This window comes from Leucoraja erinacea, chromosome 1, assembly GCF_028641065.1.
Source record: "Leucoraja erinacea ecotype New England chromosome 1, Leri_hhj_1, whole genome shotgun sequence".
Lineage (NCBI taxonomy): Eukaryota > Metazoa > Chordata > Chondrichthyes > Rajiformes > Rajidae > Leucoraja > Leucoraja erinaceus.
In genome coordinates, this window is record NC_073377.1 from 137,320,825 (window position 1) to 137,341,397 (window position 20,573).

The following is a 20,573-nucleotide window of genomic DNA, read 5'->3' on the forward strand; positions in this document are numbered from 1 at the left end:
GAGAGACAGAGTGGACAGCTATCTGCAGACCCAAAAGAGATGGGGGAGATATTGAACAATTTATTTTCGTCGGTATTCACCAAGGAGAAGGATATTGAATTAGGTGAGGTAATGGAAACGAGTAGAGTAGCTATGGATACTATGAGTTTCAAAGTAAAAGAAGTACTGACAAGTGGATAAGTCTCCAGGTCCTGACAGGATATTCCCTAGGACATTGAGGGAAGTTAGTGTTGAAATAGCAGGGGCTATGACAGAAATAATTCAAATGTCATTAGAAACGGGAATAGTCCCCGAGGATTGGCGTACTGCGCATGTTGTTCCATTGTTTAAAAAGGGTTCTAAGAGTAAACCTAGCAATTATAGGCCTGTTAGTTTGACTTCAGCGGTGGGCAAACTAATGGAAAAGATACTTAGAGATAATATAGATAAGCATCTGGATAAACAGGGTCTGATTAGGAACAGTCAGCATTGATTTGTGCCTGGAAGGTCATGTTTGACTAATCTTCTTGAATTTTTTGAAGAGGTTACTAGGGAAATTGACGAGGGTAAAGCAGTGGATGTTGTCTATATGGACTTTAGTAAGGCCTTTGACAAGGTTCCTCATGGAAGGTTGGTTAAGAAGGTTCAACTGTTGGGTATAAATGCAGGAGTAGCAAGATGGATTCAACAGTGGCTGAATGGGAGAAGCCAGAGAGTAATGGTGGATGGTTGTTTGTCAGGTTGGAGGCCAGTGACTAGTGGGGTGCCACAGGGATCTGTGTTGGGTCCACTGTTGTTTGTCATGTACACCAATGATCTGGATGAAGGTGTGGTAAATTGGATTAGTAAGTATGCAGATGATACCAAGATAGGGGGTGTTGTGGATAATGAAGAGGATTTCCAAAGTCTACAGAGTGATTTAGGCCATTTGGAAAAATGGGCTGAAAGATGGCAGATGGAGTTTAATGCTGATAAATGTGAGGTGCTATACCTTGGCAGGACAAATCAAAATAGGACGTACATGGTAAATGGTAGGGAATTGAAGAATACAGTTGAACAGAGGAATCTGGGAATAACCGTGCATAGTTCCTTGAAGGTGGAATCTCATATAGATAGGGTGGTAAAGAAAGCTTTTATGCTAGCCTTTATAAATCAGAGCATTGAGTATAGAAGCTGGGATGTAATGTTAAATTTGTACAAGGCATTGGTGAGACCAAATCTGGAGTATGGTGTACAATTTTGGTTGCCCAATTATTGGAAGGATGTCAACAAAATAGAGAGAGTACAGAGGAGATTTACTAGAATGTTGCCTGGGTTTCAACAACTAAGTTACAGAGAAAGGTTGAATAAGTTAGGTCTTTATTCTCTGGAGCGCAGAAGGTTAAGATAGAGGTCTTTCAAATGATGAGAGGGATAGACAGAGTTGATGTGGATCAGCTTTTCCCTTTGAGAATAGGGAAGATTCAAACAAGAAGACATGACTTCAGAATTAAGGGACAGAAGTTTAGGGGTAACATGAGGGGAAACTTCTTTACTCAGAGAGTGGTAGCGGTGTGGAATGAGCTTCCAGTGGAAGTGGTGGAGGCAGGTTCGTTGGTATCATTTAAAAATAAATTGGATAGGCATATGGATGAGAAGGGAATGGAGGGTTATGGTATGAGTGCAGGCAGGTGGGACTAAGGGAAAAAAGTTGTTCGGCACGGACTTGTAGAGCCGAGATGTAGGGCCTGTTTCCGTGCTGTAATTGTTATATGGTTATATGGTTATAATCAAAGTTCAGGAGAAGCACATTACATACCACCAGGGGCGGCCAGGTCGATGCCGGCAGTCTGTTCGTTTTTTCATTCTTTTTTTTATTTTCTAGTGTGTTAAAAGTTTGTTTTAATGTTCTTCGGTTTGTTTTATATGGGGGGAGGGGATCGGGGGAAACTTTCTTTCAAGCTCTTACCTTCCCGGAGATGTGATTAATTTTCGGATCACATTCCACGGGCGCTCTGCGGCCTTCCATTGATGGTGCTGGAAGCCTCCTCGGACTGTTGTGAGCCCCACCGTGGGGCGTGGACTTAACATGGGAGCTGATCCCTTGCCTGGGATCGCGACCACCGCGGAATTAACATCAGGGGCTCGCAGTCTCGGGAAGCTCCAACATCGCGGAAGGTTCAACCAGCCCCGACACGAGGTTCGATCGCCCGGCGTGGGGGAGCTGACATCCCCCCGATGCGGGAGCGGTTCGCCTCGGGTACGTGAGTCAAGATCATTCCGTCAACGGGGGCTCGAGGCACATGACCGAGGAAGAACAGAAGTAAAAGACTTGAACTTTATTTCACCCTCCATCACAGTGAGGAATGTGTAGGAGTCACTGTGGTGGATGTTCATGTTAAAATGTGTTTTTGAGTGATCTGTTGCTTTTTATTGTATGACTGACCTGGTCAATGAAATTCCTCGTATGTTGCAAAACATACTTGGCGAATAAAGTGTGATTCTGATTCTGATTCTGATTCTGATTCCAGTAAAGAGGAGAGTAAAGTTTAAGATGATAAAATCAGATAAGGCCTTGAGAAATATAAAGCAAGTCGGAGAGAACTCAAGCGGGCAATTAGAAGGGCCAGGAAATGTTTTTAGCGAGTCGGATTGAAGAAAATCTCAATGCATTTTGTCATATTAAAAACAAGAGGGTAGTCTGTGAGAGAATGTGGGACCACAGATGGATAAAGGAGGGTATTTATGCTTAGAGTTAGAGGATGTAGGCTAGGTCTAAATGAGTACTTTACATGTGTATTCACAAGGAGAATGACATGGAGGACAGCAAGATCACTATGAAGAATATATCCAAGGGCAGTTTGAGATCAAGAAGGAGGTGTTGTCATAGCTCTTGAAGTGCGTGAGGGAGGATAAATCCCAGGACCTTATGGGATCTCTCCCAAATTATTAAGAGAAGCAAGAGGAGATTGCAGGGACTAATGGCGAAGTTCTTTGCAACGTCTATAGCCCCAGGCGACATTCTGGAGGACTGTAGAATAGCCAGTGCTGTTCCTTTGCTTAGGAAGAGAAATAGAAATAAGCCAGGAAACTATAGGCCAATGAACGTCATGTTAGTGGTAGGGAGGCTATTAGAGACAATTCAGGATAGGATTTACTCAATTTGGAAGGGCAAGGGCTAATTAGTGGCTGTCAGCATGGCTTTGAATGTGACAGGTTATGTATTGCCAATGTGATTGCTTTTTTGAGGAGGTGATGAAGGTGATCCATGAGGGTAAGACCAGGGATGTTATCTTCATGGATTTTAGTAAGGCATGTCACACTTAGGCAACTTTTTAGGCGACTGCAGGAGACTCTGCGGTCGCCACATGGTAGCTACATGTTAGTAGCAATGTTACAAAATTTTGAGATTTAAAAAATCAAGTCTGCAATTTATCCCATCAGATAAAGCATAACAATAAGTCTAATTTGACACCTAATTCACTTTCATATCTCAAGTAATAAAAAGGTTGTGGCCATTTTCATACTCGGAAATTAGCATCTTGTTCCCTATTGATTTTCTATGGACATAACAAAAAAGCTGTGATCATGGACAGTCAAAAGCCCATAACCTTCTTAAAAATTAAGAGAACTGAATGAAATTTTCAGTTATCATAGATTGAACCATTCTGAAACAAATATAAAATAATCTTACTTGGATGACCTGAAATTAAAGCATATAATTAGTTAGTTACCCAATTGTAGCTAATTTCAAACTTCAATTACTAGATCTAAACATCTATCCATTTTTTAATAAATGATTAACATTTTTAAATAGCCTAAGTGTCCAAATAATATTCACAATAAAACATGATTTTAAAATCTCATTTACATCAATTTATAGGCCAAATGGAAGGAATTTAGTGTCCAATTGCTGTAAATTAAAGTCCATTTTAAATCGGCTTTCTAGTGGGATCCTGTGAACGCGCTGGTTTAGAACGTTCACATTGCGCTGGATTTGTGCCCTCAAATGCCCAGAAAAATACTGCGGGATATAAAGAGCCCAAAATGAGCTACTCGCTATAGAAAACCATAGTAACCCTTTATATACAGGGTTCTTAAGAAGCCCCTTTTAATGTAAAAATAAGGTACATACCTTTAATTGTTTGCTTTATAAAACCCTGGGGCTGCGAGAGGACGCGGGTTTAGAGAGTGATTTTTAAACTACTATAACTATTATACAAGGCCATAAAAACTAATAATACCTTTTGCGACGGGGTCTTTCAGCGATTTTCCGTTAATGATTTACTAGGCTGAACATTTTCGATTGCAACAGCCTAGTAAAAATCGCGTTTTAAACCCGCCCCCTCTAAACAGCGCCAAAATCACACACATGGGGCTGGGACAGATTCTCAACGACGATTCAGGTAGGTTTTGTAACATACCTAATGTTAGCGGGTGGTTGCCGGGTAGTCGCCTTCATGGTCGTGAGGAGTACCCGCATTCTGGGAACTAGTCGAAAAATATTAATTTTTCAACATATTTTCAACATGAAAAATTAGCAGTGACCAAAATGAAGCCGCCATGGAGAGTAGCGAGAATTCTCGTGCCATAGGTGTAGTGGTAGTGGGTTGCCAGGAGGTCGAAGGTTTTCGTAGGTTCTCGTAGGTTGTAGCCGGTGCTGACCGGTGAATTTCATTGGCTCATTGGTAAAAAAACCAAAAAAAAACTGTTTTCAGAACCAAGGATAACCGACCAGTAATGTTAATGTCCGCCGAGCTTCACAGTCGTGTATCTCTGGCTTCTTAGAAGTTGTCTCCACTCCTTCTCCCCCTCTTCCCCCCCTCTTTTAAAGGACTTACGTGATCCTTCTCGTACACTGTGCTTTCACCGTCTTAATTACAGCGCCAACCTTCCTGTTTATCGCGGTGTGTGTGACAGGCCCATTAATAGTATTAATGTGCAGAGGGATCTTGGGGTCCAGGTCCATTGCTCCCTGAAAGTGGCAAAGCAAGTAGACAGAGTGGTAAAGAAGGCTTGCCTTCATTGCTCGGAGTATTGATTATAAGAGTCAGGATGTCATGATGCAGCTCGACAAGACTAGATAGGCTACTTTTGTTCTGGTCACCACATTGCAGGAAGGATGTGGAGGCTCTGCAGAGATTTACCAGTGCTGCCTGGATTTGGTGGCATTAACTCTAAAGAGAGATTGGACAGACTTGGATTATTTTTCCTGAAACACCTGAGGTTAAGGGGAGACCTGATAAAGGTATATTAATATTATGAGAGGCAAAGAATGGTAGACGATCAGAATCTTTTCCCAAGGGTGGAAATGTTGAAGGGCATATGGTAAAGATAAGTATGATAATTCCATTAAAAATGCTTTTAGATAGGTACATAGAATATGTAGGGAATGGAATGATATGGTTCATGTACAGGCAGATGAGATTAATTATCTTGGCATCAAAAGAGTTGAAGGGGCTGGTCCTGTGCTGTGCTTTTCCATTAACAATATTGCCTACTCTCCAGTCTCTGGACTGTCAGATTGTCTCTTACCTCTCAGAGTTGAATATACTTTACAGTTTAACAATTAAAAGAAAATTCTATAATTATACACTTAGTAAAATAACATGCATATTTGTGTATTTACAGAGTACAGTTTGCGTCGGACTAACTCGGTCAATAGTCTATCTCAAGTCGGTGCATCTCTCCCAACCTCTGCATCTAGTTTGCTACAATATACATCTAGACCTTACTCTTATCCTAGCTATCCACTGTCAACAACACTACCACTTGGTAGCAATAATCACATTGGACAACGCCTGTATGTTTCCAGTCACGGGTCTTTCTTCTAACGCATTGTAAGTCGAATATCTAGAAATTCTAAAGGAATTTTGGGGAAATGCAAGTTAGCTTTCTGAAATATTTGTGTTTATTTGTTATGCTATGAAATTTATTGAGGCACAAATATGTAATTTTTTGTGTATAAAAACTTTGTGAAATTGTTTATGTTCTTGTTAGAGACTTTTGGACACAGTTGGTGAATTTGGCAAGATTTTCATCACATTTGGGATCCAAGTATGATGTCTTTTAGTTACCTTACTCCAGAGAGCGATTAATGCAGCAACATTAAAACTGCTATGATTTATAGCTGCATCAATGCTGTATTTTCCTTTCATGTTCTAGTGTTTCATACCTCACTAAGGTTACTTTACACCTAACTCGTCCACAAGGAACATAACAAGGTTGGGCACACTCTGCTGTAACATTCCAGATGTAACTCATTACTGTATTAGTTCAAATTAATATTGGATGACATATAAACCAAGTGTTCTGCCACAAGTGTTGTGGTTTGGCAACCCAGAGAGTTAGGTGAAATTACTCCCACTGTTTCAATGTTAGATTGTCAACTTTTCTTGTTTTTGCCATGCCTGCATGTTCTAGTTCAAATATTATTTATATTGTATCAGTTAAATTGTTGCAATCATGTGTTCAATTAAACATTAACAAAATCTTTCTTGTTTTGATTATTTTTTCAAATGAAAAGACATGAAGCGACATGAGGATTTGAGCAACCAGCTGTAGAAATATGAAGTTAATGTATAGGAATAATTTGAGCCATAAAAAGTGTAAATATTAAGATGAAAATCTGCAATTTTTTCTTCCACGTGATTAATTTGTCAGAAGCCCCAAATCCACGTTTTTCTAATTTTAAATACATAAAATGCTTTTATTTATGAAAAAATGATGGCATAGAATAAAAATACAGGGAAGTATTGTTGGGCTGTTTACAGTACTGAATAAGTCCAATGTGGATTGGTTTCGATCCCGGGATGTCGGGACTGTCATATGTTGATAGAATGGAACGGCTGGGCTTGTATACTCTGGAATTTAGAAGGATGAGAGGGAATCTTATAGAAACATATAAGATTATTAATGGTTTGGACACGCTAGAGGCAGGAAACATGTTCCCGATGTTGGGGGAGTCCAGAACCAGGGACCACAGTTTAAGAATAAGGGGTAAGCCATTTCGAATGGAAAAACTTTTTCAAACAGAGGGTTGTGATTCTGTGGAATTTTCTGCCTCAGAAGGCAGTTAAGGCCAATTCTCTGGATGCTTTCAAGAGAGAGTTAGATAGAGCTCTTAAAGATTGCGGAGTCAGGGGATATGGGGAGAAGGCAGGAACGGGGTACTGATTGTGGATGATCAGCCATGATCACAGTGAATGGCTGGCTCGAAGGGCCGAATGACCTACTCTTGCACCTATTGTCTATTGTCTATTGAGAGAAAAATCTTTAGGACGTATGCCATGAATCTAGAAATGGCGATAACAAGAAGAAGATTCAAGTCATAAGTCATATAGCACAGAAACAGGAACTATGGCCCAACCTGTCCATACCGACCAAGTTGCCTGACTGAGTTAGTCAAACTGTCTGTCGAAGTGTCTTTTAAATGTCATAATTAAATCTGGCACTTTTTTGGCACCTCATTCTGTGTGTGAAAAAATTGTCCTTAATGTCCCTTTTAAATCTTTCCTCTCAATATAAAGCAATGGCCTTGAGTTTTAAACTCCACTAGCCCAAGGAAGAATATCACCTTTTCCAGCATCTGCAGTTCCCTCTTTAACACCTTATCTATGTCCCTCTTGATTTTAAATACCTCTATTAGATCACCCCTCAGCCTCCACCACTCCAAGAAGTAAAGTCCTAGCCTATCCAGCCTTTGCTTATAACTTAAACATTTCAGATCTGCTAACATTCTTGTTAATCTTATCCGCACATTAACACACACAAGGAACAATTTTATATTTATACCAAGCCAATTAACCTAGAAACCTGAGGTAAACAAAAATGCTGGAGGAACTTAGCGGGTGAGGCAGCATCTATATAGCGAAGAAAATAGGCGATGTTTCGGGTTTGAAGAAGGGTCTCGACCCGAAACGTCGCCTATTTCCTTCGTTCCATAGATGCTGCCTCACCCGCTGAGTTTCTCCAGCATTTTTGTCTACCTTCGATTTTCCAGCATCTGCAATTACTTCTTAAACCTACAAACCTATGTGTCTTTGGAGTGTGGGAGAAAAAATTATGGTCTCGGAGAAAACGCACATGATCATGGGAGAACAGGAAGAATTTCTTCCCCAGCTTCCTACAATGCCCAAGGATATTGATCGGTCCCTTCTGTGTTTTAAGACTTCAATCAATTACTCGTCTGTCATGTGGATTCCTTTCAGAGCATCATTATTATCTTCCTGGAGATTCAATGTCTTTCTTCATGTTGAATGAGGGAAAATATTAATTTAAAACCAAGCTCATTTCCTGTGGCTCCACTCACGAGCAAGGGACCCCAATTTCATGCTAGTTTTTTTCCCCATGGTATAGAAGTCTAAAACTAGAGGGTATAGGTTTTAGTTAGAAGGGGAGAATTCAAAGGAAATATGAGGGTCAGATTATATAGACCCTCTGTATATAAAACACGCTACCAGAAGAGGTGGTAAAAGCAGAAACAATTACAAATTTTAAAAGACAGTTTGACAGGAAAGGACTAAAGGGATTCGCTCCCGATGCACACATGGGATTAGCTTAGATGGGCATCACGTTTGGCCTGGATGTTGAGCTGAATTACCTGTTCCAGTGCTGTACGGCTCTGACTCATAAGAGTGGTACAGTGGCGCTGCTCTTGATCTGTTGCCTAATGAGCCTGTCCCACTTAGGCAATTTTTCAGACGACTGCCGGCGACTGTCAGTGGAACACACACACACACACACACACACACACATTGCTTCCTTCACCAGCCCGTTATGCAGGCGGAGGACAGAGCAAGCGGGGAGAGTGCTGTCTGAGTGAAATTCACACGGTGCAAAGCCAAGGTGATACAGACACACACTGTGATGAACAGGAAGGTTGACGCTGTAATTAAGACGGCTAAAGCTCAGTGTACGGTAATCCCTTTAAAAGGGGGGGGGAGAGAGGGGAGAAGGAGTGGAGACAACTTTTAAGAAGCCAGAGATACACGGCTGTGAAGCTCGGCAGACATTAACATTACCGGTTGGTTATCCTTGGTTCTGAAAACTACAGCTTACGTTTTTTTTCCCAATGAGCCAATGAAATTCACCTGTCAGCACCGGATACAACCTACGAGAACTTTCGACCTGGCAACCCATCTACGGCATGAGCCATGGCAGCTTCATTCTGGTCCCCGCTAACTTTTCAACATGTTGAAAAATTTGCGTCGACCAAAATGAGGCCGCGACTAGTTCCCAGAATGCGGGAACTCCACACGACCATGAAGGCGACTCCCCAACAACATGTGGTGACTGCATAGTCTCCTGCAGTCACCTAAAAAGTCGCCTAAGTGGGACAGCCCCATCACAGTGCCAGTGACCTGGGTTTTATCCTGACCTCAAGTGCTGCCAGTATAGAGTTTGCACACTCTCCCCATAACCGCGTGGGTTTGCTCCAGGAACCCTAGTTTTCTCCCACATCCCTAAGACATATAGGTTTGTAGGTTAATTGGCCTCTGAACATTACCTCAGTGTGTAAGGAGTGGATGAGAAAGTTGGTTATAATAGAACTAGCGTGAATGGTTGATCGATGCTAAACTGAGGCATAACATTCGTTACCCTCCAATCATCTGGCACTTCACAAGTGTTTAATGGTGATTCATATATCTCCAAGAGGACTCTGGCAATTTATTCTCTAGCTTCCCACTGTGCCCTTGAATATATCTGATCAAGCCTAGGAGATTTATCCATCTTTATATGCCTTAGGGCATCCACCACCTCCTCAACTGCACAAAATCTTCGTTAACTATCCAACATTTCCAAGCTTTCATGCTTTCGACCATGGTGTGACCAGGGGAAAAATATGCATTAAGGATCATGGCCATCTCCTGTGACTCTCTTAAGATACACAAAACGCTGTACTAACTCAGCAGCCATGATCACATTGAATGGCAGTGCTGGCTTGAAGGGCCGAATGGCCTACTCCTGCACCTATTGTCTAGTGTCTATTGACAGGCAGCATCTCTTGGGAAAAGGAATGGATAACCTTTTGGATCGAGACCCTTCTTCAGATTGAGAGTCGGGATAGGGAAACTAGAGATATGGAAGGTGTGACAAGAGCATGTAAGGTGTGAAAAGGACAGATCAAAGCAGATGCTGATCAAGGAAATGTAGAATGGTTCACTGTTGGCTGAGGGGAAGTTGACAATGAGGCATACAAACAGTAAAAATAATCAGGACAATGAAACTAGTCGGAGAACTAGGGTGGGAGAGGGATGGAGAGAGAGAAAGCAAGGGTTACTTGAAGTTAGAGAAGCCAATGTTCATACCACTGAATTGTAAGCCGCCCTAACTCTGACAGTGGAGGAGACCCAGGACAGAAAGGTCCATGTGGGAATGGGAAGGGGAGTTAAAGTGTTTCGCAGCCTGGAGATCGATTAGGCCTTGGGGGACTGAGGGAAGGTGTTCAGCAAAACGATCGCCGAGTCTGTGCTTGGTCTTGCATATATATAGGAGTCCACACCTGGAACAACAGATACAGCGGCATCCCACCACTTTGGTTTCATAGAAACAGAAATTAGGTGCAGGAGTAGGCCATTCGGCCCTTCGAGCCTGCACCGCCATTCAATATGATCATGGCTGATCATCCAACTCAGTATCCCGTACCTGCCTTCTCTCCATACCACCTGATCCCCTTAGCCACAAGGGCCACATCTAACTCCCTCTTAAATATAGCCAATGAACTGGCCTCAACTACCCTCTGTGACTACCCTTCCAGAGATTCACCACTCTCTGTGTGAAAAAAGTTCTTCTCATCTCGGTTTTAAAGGATTTCCCCCTTATCCTTAAGCTGTGACCCCTTGTCCTGGACTTCCCTAACATCGGGAACAATCTTCCTGCATCTAGCCTGTCCAACCCCTTAAGAATTTTGTAAGTTTCTATAAGATCCCCACTCAATCTCCTAAATTCTAGAGAGTATAAACCAAGTCTATCCAGTCCTTCTTCATGAGACAGTCCTGACATCCCAGGAATCAGTCTGGTGAACCGTCTCTGCACTCCCTCTATGGCAATAATGTCCTTCCTCAGATTTGGAGACCAAAACTGTACGCAATACTCCAGGTGTGGTCTCACCAAGACCCTGTACAACTGCAGTAGAACCTCCCTGCTCCTATACTCAAATCCTTTTGCAATGAAAGCTAACATACCATTTGCTTTCTTTACTGCCTGCTGCACCTGCATGCCTACCTTCAATGACTGGTGTACCATGACACCCAGGTCTCGCTGCATCTCCCCCTTTCCCAATCGGCCACCATTTAGATAATAGTCTGCTTTCCCGTTTTTGCCACCAAAATGGATAACCTCACATTTATCCACATTATACTGCATCTGCCAAACATTTGCCCACTCACCCAGCCTATCCAAGTCACCTTGCAGTCTCCTAGCATCCTCCTCACAGCTAACACTGCCCCCCAGCTTAGTGTCATCCGCAAACTTGGAGATGTTGCCTTCAATTCCCTCATCCAGATCATTAATATATATTGTAAATAGCTGGGGTCCCAGCACTGAGCCTTGCGGTACCCCACTAGTCACTGCCTGCCATTGTGAAAAGGACCCGTTTACTCCTACTCTTTGCTTCCTGTTTGCCAGCCAGTTCTCTATCCACATCAATACTGAACCCCCAATGCCTTGTGCTTTAAGTTTGTACACTAATCTCTTATGTGGGACCTTGTCGAAAGCCTTCTGGAAGTCCAGATACACCACATCCACTGGTTCTCCCCTATCCACGCTACTAGTTACATCCTCGAAAAATTCTATAAGATTCGTCAGACATGATTTACCTTTCGTAAATCCATGCTGACTTTGTCCAATGATTTCACCACTTTCCAAATGTGCTGCTATCCCATCTTTAATAACTGACTCTAGCAGTTTCCCCACTACCGATGTTAGACTAACTGGCCTGTAATTCCCCATTTTCTCTCTCCCTCCCTTCTTAAAAAGTGGGGTTACGTTTGCTACCCGCCAATCTTCAGGAACTACTCCAGAATCTAAAGAGTTTTGAAAGATTATTACTAATGCATCCACTATTTCTGGAGCTACTTCCTTACGTACTCTGGGATGCAGCCTATCTGGCCCTGGGGATTTATCGGCCTTTAATCCATTCAATTTACCCAACACCACTTCCCGGCTAACCTGGATTTCACTCAATTCCTCCAACTCCTTTGACCCTGCTATTTCCGGCAAATTATTTATGTCTTCCTTAGTGAAGACGGAACCAAAGTAGTTATTCAATTGGTCCGCCATATCCTTGTTCCCCATGATCAACTCACCTGTTTCTGACTGCAAGGGACCTACATTTGTTTTAACTAATCTCTTTCTTTTCACATATCTATAAAAACTTTTGCAGTCAGGTTTTATGTTCCCTGCCAGTTTTCTTTCATAATCTATTTTCCCTTTCCTAATTAAGCCCTTTGTCCTCCTCTGCTGGTCTTTGAATTTCTCCCAGTCCTCCGGTATGCTGCTTTTTCTGGCTAATTTGTACGCATCATCCTTCGCTTTGATACTATCCCTGATTTCCCTTGTTATCCATGGATGTACTACCTTCCCTGAATTATTCTTTTGCCAAACTGGTATGAACAATTTTTGTAGTTCATCCATGTAGTTTTGTAGTTCATCCATGCAGCCTTTAAATGTCTTCCATTGCATATCGTTTTCGAGGGACCCAGTCTCTAGTTACCCGCTTTACATTGTACATCAAATCTCATTAGATTATCCGTAATTTTATCTCTCATAGCTATCTCCCACTTCTGTTTTTTATTCTCCTGATTTCCTTTTTAAGTATGTTCCTCAGTCCCCTAAACTCCTCCAGATACACACTTAATCCCAACTACCTATACTTGGCCCATGCCCCGTCCTTCCTGACCAAAGCCTCGATTCCTCTCATCATCCAGGCTTCCTCACTCCATCCGTCTCCAACAGGAACGTGAATGTCTTCAACACTCATCATCAAATTTTTTTAAATGATCGGACTTTCCAGATGTCCCTATCCACATCCACTCTATCCAGGCCTTTCATTATTCAGTAAGTTTCAATGAGGTCTCCCCTCATCCTTCCAAACTCCAGCGAGTACAGGCCCAGTGTCGCCAAGCGCTCATCATATGTTAAGCCAGTAATTCCTGGAATAATTCTCATAAACATTGCCTAGTAAACAATACTCCAAATGTGGTCTAACCAGTGCCTTATAAAGCCTCAGCGTTACACCCCTGCTTTTATATTCAAGTCCTCTAAATGCATTTGCTTTCCTTACTACTAATGCAACTTGCAGATTAATCTTTTGGGAATCCTGCACCATTCCTTTGCACCTCTGATTCCTGAATCCTCTCCTCATTTAGAAAATAGTCCACGCCTTTATTCCTACTGCCAAAATGCATGACTGTACACATTGCTACACTATATTCCATCAGCCACTTCGCCCACTCTCCCAACCTGTCCAAGTCCCTCTGCAGAGTCCCTGCTTTCTCTACACTACCTGTCCCTCCACCTATCTTCATATCATCTGCAAACTTGGCCACAAAGCATTCAATTCCCTCATCCAAATCATTAATATACAACGTGAAGAGTAGCGGGCCCAGCACCGAACCCTGCAGAACTCCGCCAGTCACTGGCAGTCAACCAGAAAAAGCCCCCTTTATTGCCACTCTTTGACTTCTGCCATTCAGTCAGTCTTCCTTCCATGCTGGTATCTTCCCTCTAATACAATCTTCTTTTGCAGCCTCACGTGCAGCACCTGATTAAAGGCCTGAAAACCCAGGTAAACGATATCCACTGACTCCTTTGTATATCCTACTATTAACTTCCTCAAAGAATTCCAACAGATTCACCAGGCAAGATCCCCCCTTCAGAAAACCATGCTGACTTCTGCCTTCATGCTCAATACTTGGAAATCTTATCCTTTACAATGGACTCTCTAAAATGTTACCAACCACTGAAGTCAGGATAACCGGCCTATAGTTTCCATTCTTCTGCCTTGCTCCCTTCTCGAAGAGTGGAGTAACATTTGCAATTGTCCAGTCCTCTGGGACCACTCCTGCCTCTAGTGATTTTTTGTAAGATCACTACTCCTGCCTCCACAATCTCTAAAACCCACCTCTTTCAGAACCGTGGGGTGCAGCCCATTTGGTCCAGGTGACGTATCCACCTACAGACTTTTCAGCTTCCCAATCACCTTCTCCCTCGTAATAGCCACTCCACTAACTTCTGACCCTGACTTTCTTGGATTTCAGGTAAGTTATTGGTGTCTTGCGCTGTGAAGACATGCAAAAAATAGTGGAGTCAGGGGATATGGGTAGAAGGCAGCAACAGGGTACTGATTGGGGATGATCAGCCATGATCACATTGAATGGTGGTGCTGGCTCAAAGGGCCAAATGGCCTACTCCTGCACCTATTGTGTATTGTCTAAAAAAGTTATTCAACTCTTCTGCCATTTCTTTATTCCCGATGATCACTTCTCCAACATCATTCTCCAGTGGTCCAATGTCCACTCTAGTCTCTTCATTACTCTTTGTGTATCTGAAGAAGCTTTTGCTATCTTATTACTGGCGAGCTTAACATCATATTTGTTTAAGAAAGAACTGCTGATGCTGGAAAAATCGAAGGTAGACAAAAATGCTGGAGTAACTCAGCAGGTGAGGCAACATCTATGGAGAGAAGGACTAGGCGATGTTTCGGGTTTAGACCCTTCTTCAGACTGATGTCGGTGGGGGGGGGTCTGGAAAAAGAAAGGAAGCGGCGGAGACAGTAGGGTTGTGGGAGAGCTGGGAAGGGGAGTGGAAGGAGGGAGAAAGCAAGGACTACCTGAAATTGGAGAAGTCAATGTTCATACCGCTGGGGTGTAAACTACCCAAACAAAATATGAGTTGCTCTTCCTCCAATTTGTGCTGGGCCTCACTCTGGCCATGGAGGAGGCCCAGGACAGAAAGGTCAGATTCGGAATGGGAGGGGGAGTTGAAGTGCTGACTGCGCCACACCCCCCAACATCAGTGTGAAGAAGGGTCTCGACCCGAAACGTCGCCTATTCCTTCTCTCCATAGATGCTGCCTCATCCGCTGAGTTTCTCCAGCTTACTTCTCAGTGTCTACTTACCATCATATTTCATCTTTTCTTCCTTTTTAGTCACCTTCCGTTATACTCTTAAAAGCATCCCAATCCTTTAGCTTCCCACTAATCTTTGCGATATTATATGCCTTCTCTTTTAGCTTTATGATGTCTTTGATTTCCCTTGTCAGCCACGGTCGCCTCATTCTCCCATTAGTATAATTCTCCCTCTTTGGGATGACCAGCGGTTTATAAAGCTTCAGCATTACATTCCTGTTTTTATGTTCTCACCCTCTCAAAATAAATGATAACATTGCATTTGCCTTCCTTATCTCCCATTCTTTGGACTTTTGGACTTTATTTAGAGATACAGAGCAGAAACAAGCCCTTTGGCCCATTGAGTCCGTGCCAACCAGTGATCATAGAAACAAAGACATAGAAAATAGGTGCAGGAGTAGGCCATTCGGCCCTTCGAGCCTGCACCGCCATTCAATATGATCATGGCTGATCATCCAACTCAGTATCCCATACCTGCCTTCTCTCCATACCCCCTGATCCCTTTAGCCACAAGGGCCACATCCAACTCTCTCTTAAATATAGCCAATGAACTGGCCTCAACTACCTTCTGTGGCAGAGAATTCCACAGATTCACCACTCTCTGTGTGAAAAATGATTTTCTCATCTCGGTCCTGAAAGACTTCCCCTTTATCCTTAAACTGTGACCCCTTGTTCTGGACCTCCCAACATTGGGAATAATCTTCCTGCATCTATCCTGTCCAACCCCTTAAGAATTTTGTAAGTTTCTATAAGATCCTCCCTCAATCTCCCATTCTTTGGGTCACAGCTTAAGGATAAGGAGGAAATCCTTTAAAACCGAGATGAGGAGAACTTTTTTCACACAGAGAGTGGTGAATCTCTGGAACTCTCTGCCACAGAGGGTAGTTGAGGCCAGTTCATTGGCTATATTTAAGAGGGAGTTAGATGTGGCCCTTGTGGCCAAGGGGATCAGAGGGTATGGAGAGAAGGCAGGTACGGGATACTGAGTTGGATGATCAGCCATGATCATATTAAATGGCGGTGCAGGCTCGAAGGGCCGAATGGCCTACTCCTGCACCTAATTTCTATGTTTCTATGTTTCTAATCTTCTAAATTCTAGCGAGTACAAGCCGAGTCTATCCAGTCTTTCTTCATATGAAAGTCCTGCCATCCCAGGAATCAGTCTGGTGAACCTTCTCTGTACGCCCTCTATGGCAAGCATGTATTTCCTCAGATTAGGAGACAAAAACTGTATGCAATACTCCAGATGTGGTGTCACCAAGACCCTGTACAACTGCAGTAGAACCTCCCTGCTCTTATACTCATCCTTTTGCTATGAATGCTAACATACATTCGCTTTCTTCACTGCCTGCTGCACCTGCATGCCTACTTTCAATGACTGGTGTACCATGACACCCAGGTCTCGTTCCTTCTCCCCTTTTCCTAATTGGCCACCATTCAGATAATCACACCGTACACTTGCACTATCCTGCACACTAGAGACAATGTATAATTTTTCCAAAGCCAATTAACCTACAAACCTCTAAAGCTTTGGAGTGTTGGAGGAAACTGGAGCACCCGGGCAAAACCCACGCGGGCACAGGGAGAGCGTACCAACTCGGTACAGACAGCACCCGTAGTCTGATTCGAACCTGCGTCTCCGGCGCTGTGAGGCAGCAACTCTACCGCTATGCCGCCCCAAATTCAATCTGTAAATTAACGTTTGGGAATCCTGCATAACCTCTCCCAAGTTACTATGCACCTCTGATTTCTGAATCCTTTCCCCATTATGCCTCTATTCCTACTACCAAAAGGCATGACCGCACTCTCTGCCCTTCTCTGCCCACTCACTAACCCTGTCCAAGTCCTTCTGCAGACACTCTGCTTCCTCTCCACTACCTGCCCCTCCACGTATCTTCGTATCATCCACGAACTCGGCCACAAAGCCATGAATTCCATCAATCAAATCATTAATATACAACATGATGAACATGGGGACCTAACATTGACCCCTCTGGTACTCTGCTAGTCAACAGCAGTGAACCAGAAAAAGCCCCTTTATTGCCACTCTTTGACCTCTGCTATTCAGCCAACCTGCTATCCATACTAGTATGTATACTCCCCCTAATACCTTGGGCTCTCATCTTGTTTAGCAACCACACGTCCGGCACCTTATCAAAGGTCTTCTGGAAATCTAAGCTCCCGCCCCCTCTACTATAACCAGGCTGAAGAAGGGTCACCTATCCACTTTCTCCAGAGATGCTGGCTGACCTGCTGAGTTATCCCAGCAAGGATAAGCTATTGTTAAGAGGGCTACCTAACTAATTGCATTATTACACCTGCTCAATGACTACACAAACTAAGGCTGATATCACTGGTTTCTAATTATGAAACGAATCATTAGATCCCCTTCAGGTAATTGTACCCAATGAGACCAGCTAACAGCTTACTGATCACTGACTAAAGGTTGACACAAAATGCTAGAGTAACTTAGCGGGTCAGGCAGCATCTCTGGAGAGAAGGAATGGGTGACGTGAGGGGGTAATATAGAGATATGGAAGGGTAAGGTGTGAAAACGAGAGATCACACCCACTTCCCCCAAATCCAAGGCGTGGCCATGGACACTCATATGGGCCCCAGCTATGCCTGCCTCTTTGTAGGGTACACCGAACAATCCATGTTCCAGGCGTACACTGGCCTATCCCCGAACTCTCTCATCTGAAGAAGGGTCTCGACCTGAAACGTCACACATTTTTTCTCTCCAGATATGCTGCCCATCCTGCTGAGTTACTCCAGATTTTTGTGTCTACGGTGTAAACCAGCATATTTCACTTGGTTAGCTAACAACACAGTGGTATGAATATTGACTTCTCTAACTTCAAGTAACCCTTGCTTTCCTTTTCTCTCCATCCCCTTCCCAGTTCTCCGCGTAGTCTGACTGTGCTGATTACATTTTATCTCTGTTTGCTTTGTTGCCACATTCTCCCAGCTGACAATGATCCATTCTATATCTTCCTTGAACTTCGGCCTCTTTGATGGCTTGTTTCCACACCTTACCCATATCTCTGTGTCTCCCTCGCTCCTGACTCTCAGTCTGAAGAAGTGTCTCGACCCGAAATGTCACCCATTCCTTCTCTCCAGAGATGCTGCCTGACCCACTGAGTTGCTCCAACATTTTGTGTCTATCTTCGGTGTAAACCAGCATCTGCAGTTCCTTCCTACACATGATTGATTAATTGGCTATTATAAATTTAGCCTTGTATGGTTGAGGTTGAGAAATGAGTTTATGGTTAATATTGATAGGTGCTTTATAATAGGTGTGGTTAAAATGGCCTGTTTCCATAGTGTATGAAAAAATTAAGCTCTTTATCCTGTGTTATAATAAGGCGAATTGTATAACTTTTTAGAGGAAATTAAAAGTGGATGTTGAAAGATTCCATTGCATTAATCATAACAAAGCAATGTTTTTATTTCCAGCATTCAGCCTATAAATTAATAATTATAATTAGTGAATCTATTAATAAGACTGTGATTATGCACAAACTGGCTGCCACAATTCATATATTGCAACAGTATAATAATGTCGAGTGCTTCACGTACAGTATAAAGTGCCAGATATCTCCAACATGGACATTCCATTACCAATAGAGTCAATACTCATAGATAAAATATAGTAAACAAAAAAATAATCAATAAATTTATAACAATTATGTGCAAAAAGCTCAACGCAACCAAAGACAGTCCATTGTTCACAGTTTAAGAAAGAACTGCAGATGCTGGAAAAATCGAAATTGGAGAAGTCAATGTTCATACCGCTGGGGTGTAAACTGCCCAAGCGAAATATGAGGTGCTGCTCCTCCAATTTGCGGTGGGACTCACTAGCCATGGAGGAGGCCCAGGACAGAAAGGTCGGATTGGGAATGGGAGGGGGAGTTGAAGTGCTGAGCCACCGGGAGATCAGGTTGGTTAATGCGAACTGTGCGGAGGTGTTGGGCGAAGCGATCGCCAAGCCTGCGCTTGGTCTCACCGATGTAGAGCAGTTGACACCTAGAGCAGCGGATGCAATAGATGAGGTTGGAGGAGGTGCAGGTGAACCTCTGCCTCACCTGGAATTGTTCAGTTCAGTTTGGTGTTTTGTCGTGTTAAGATGGTTGCTGGCGTGAAGCTATTTTTGTTCCTGGTTGTCACTGTTTTCTGACCTTTCTACCTTCCTCCCTATAGTAGGAGTGAAATGAGAGCATGGCCAGTGTGCCGTGGGCCATTAGTGATGCTGAGGCAGATATAGATCTCTCCGATGGTGGGAAGGTCAATGCCTATGATACTTCATAACGTTCCAGTTGCCGAACCAGGCTGTGATGTGATCAGTGCTCTCTACCATAGAGTATTCATTCGCATCCCGAATCTCCTCAATCATCTCAGAAAGTCGAGGCGTTGATGAGCACTCTTTACGATTGCATCAATGTGCTGTGTCTAGGACAGAGCTTCAGAGATATTTACAGCCAGGAACTTGAAGTTGTTGACTCTCTCCACCCGTTGATGAAGACAGGAGGATGGATCCTCCACTTTCCCCTCCCAAAGTCAACAATCAGCTCTTTGGTCTTGATGGTGCAGAGAGCAAGATTGTCATTCAGGCACCATTCACATTGTCAATCTGCCTCCCTATACTCCGACTCATCATTAGCCATAATTCGTCCAACAATGGTGTTGTTGTTGGCGAATTTAACCTGATCAGTGCCATCCCCGCGCATACTCGGGTCATGTCCAATATGGAAACAAAAACTTGGCTGTGAACAGGTTAAAGATGGTTTTGGTACTGTGTCTTGGGTTTAGAGTCGAGCACGGAACTGCTCACCCAGTCATGGGTTTAGAGTAGAGCAGAGAACTGAGAACACAGCCCTGTGGTGCTCCTGTGCTGATGATTATCGAGGAGGAAGTGTTGTTGCCAAGTACTGATTGTGGTCTATCAATGAGGAAATCAAGGATCCAGTTGCATCGGGATAATGGTGTTGAATGAGCTGAAGAACAGCTTGACGCACATATTTTATTGTCCAAGTGGCCCAGTGCAGAGTGGAGTGGCCCAGTGCAGAATAGAGTCCTAGCCTGCTTAACCTCTCCCTATTGCTCAGGTCCTGGCAACATTCTCGTAAATCTTCCCTGCACCCTTTCCAGCTTGACAGCATCTTTCCCAGAACTGAACTCAATATTCTAAACGCGGTCTCACCAACGTCTTCTACAAGTGCCACATGACCTCCCAACATTTATACTCAACTCTTTGACTGATGAAGGCCAATGTGTCAAACATTACGGAGGCCGATGTCAAAGTCCTTCACGTGATGGTTGTACCTGGCCGTGTTCTTAAAACCTGCACGCACCAATTTGTTGGAGTTTTTGCAGACATCTTCAACCATTCATTGCGAAGGTCCAAGGTTCCCACCAGCTTTAAAAGGACATCAATGATATCAAGAAGAGTAAGGTGACATGCCTGAAGGACTACCATCCGTTGGTA

The 20,573-nt window shown here is 43.3% G+C and overlaps 1 protein-coding gene across 2 annotated transcripts in view; it reads left to right on the forward strand.

Annotated features, from left to right (window-relative positions):
- The window catches only part of rbm46 (RNA binding motif protein 46), an 87,010-nt gene extending 80,569 nt beyond the window's left edge, over positions 1-6,441 (forward strand). For both annotated transcript variants that reach the window (XM_055644067.1, XM_055644076.1), the window contains exon 5: positions 5,590-6,441. In XM_055644067.1, the coding sequence (XP_055500042.1) occupies positions 5,590-5,792 (203 nt within the window). In that variant the 3' untranslated portion in view covers positions 5,793-6,441. The remainder of the gene's footprint in view (positions 1-5,589) is intronic.
- The last annotated feature ends 14,132 nt before the right edge of the window (positions 6,442-20,573 follow it).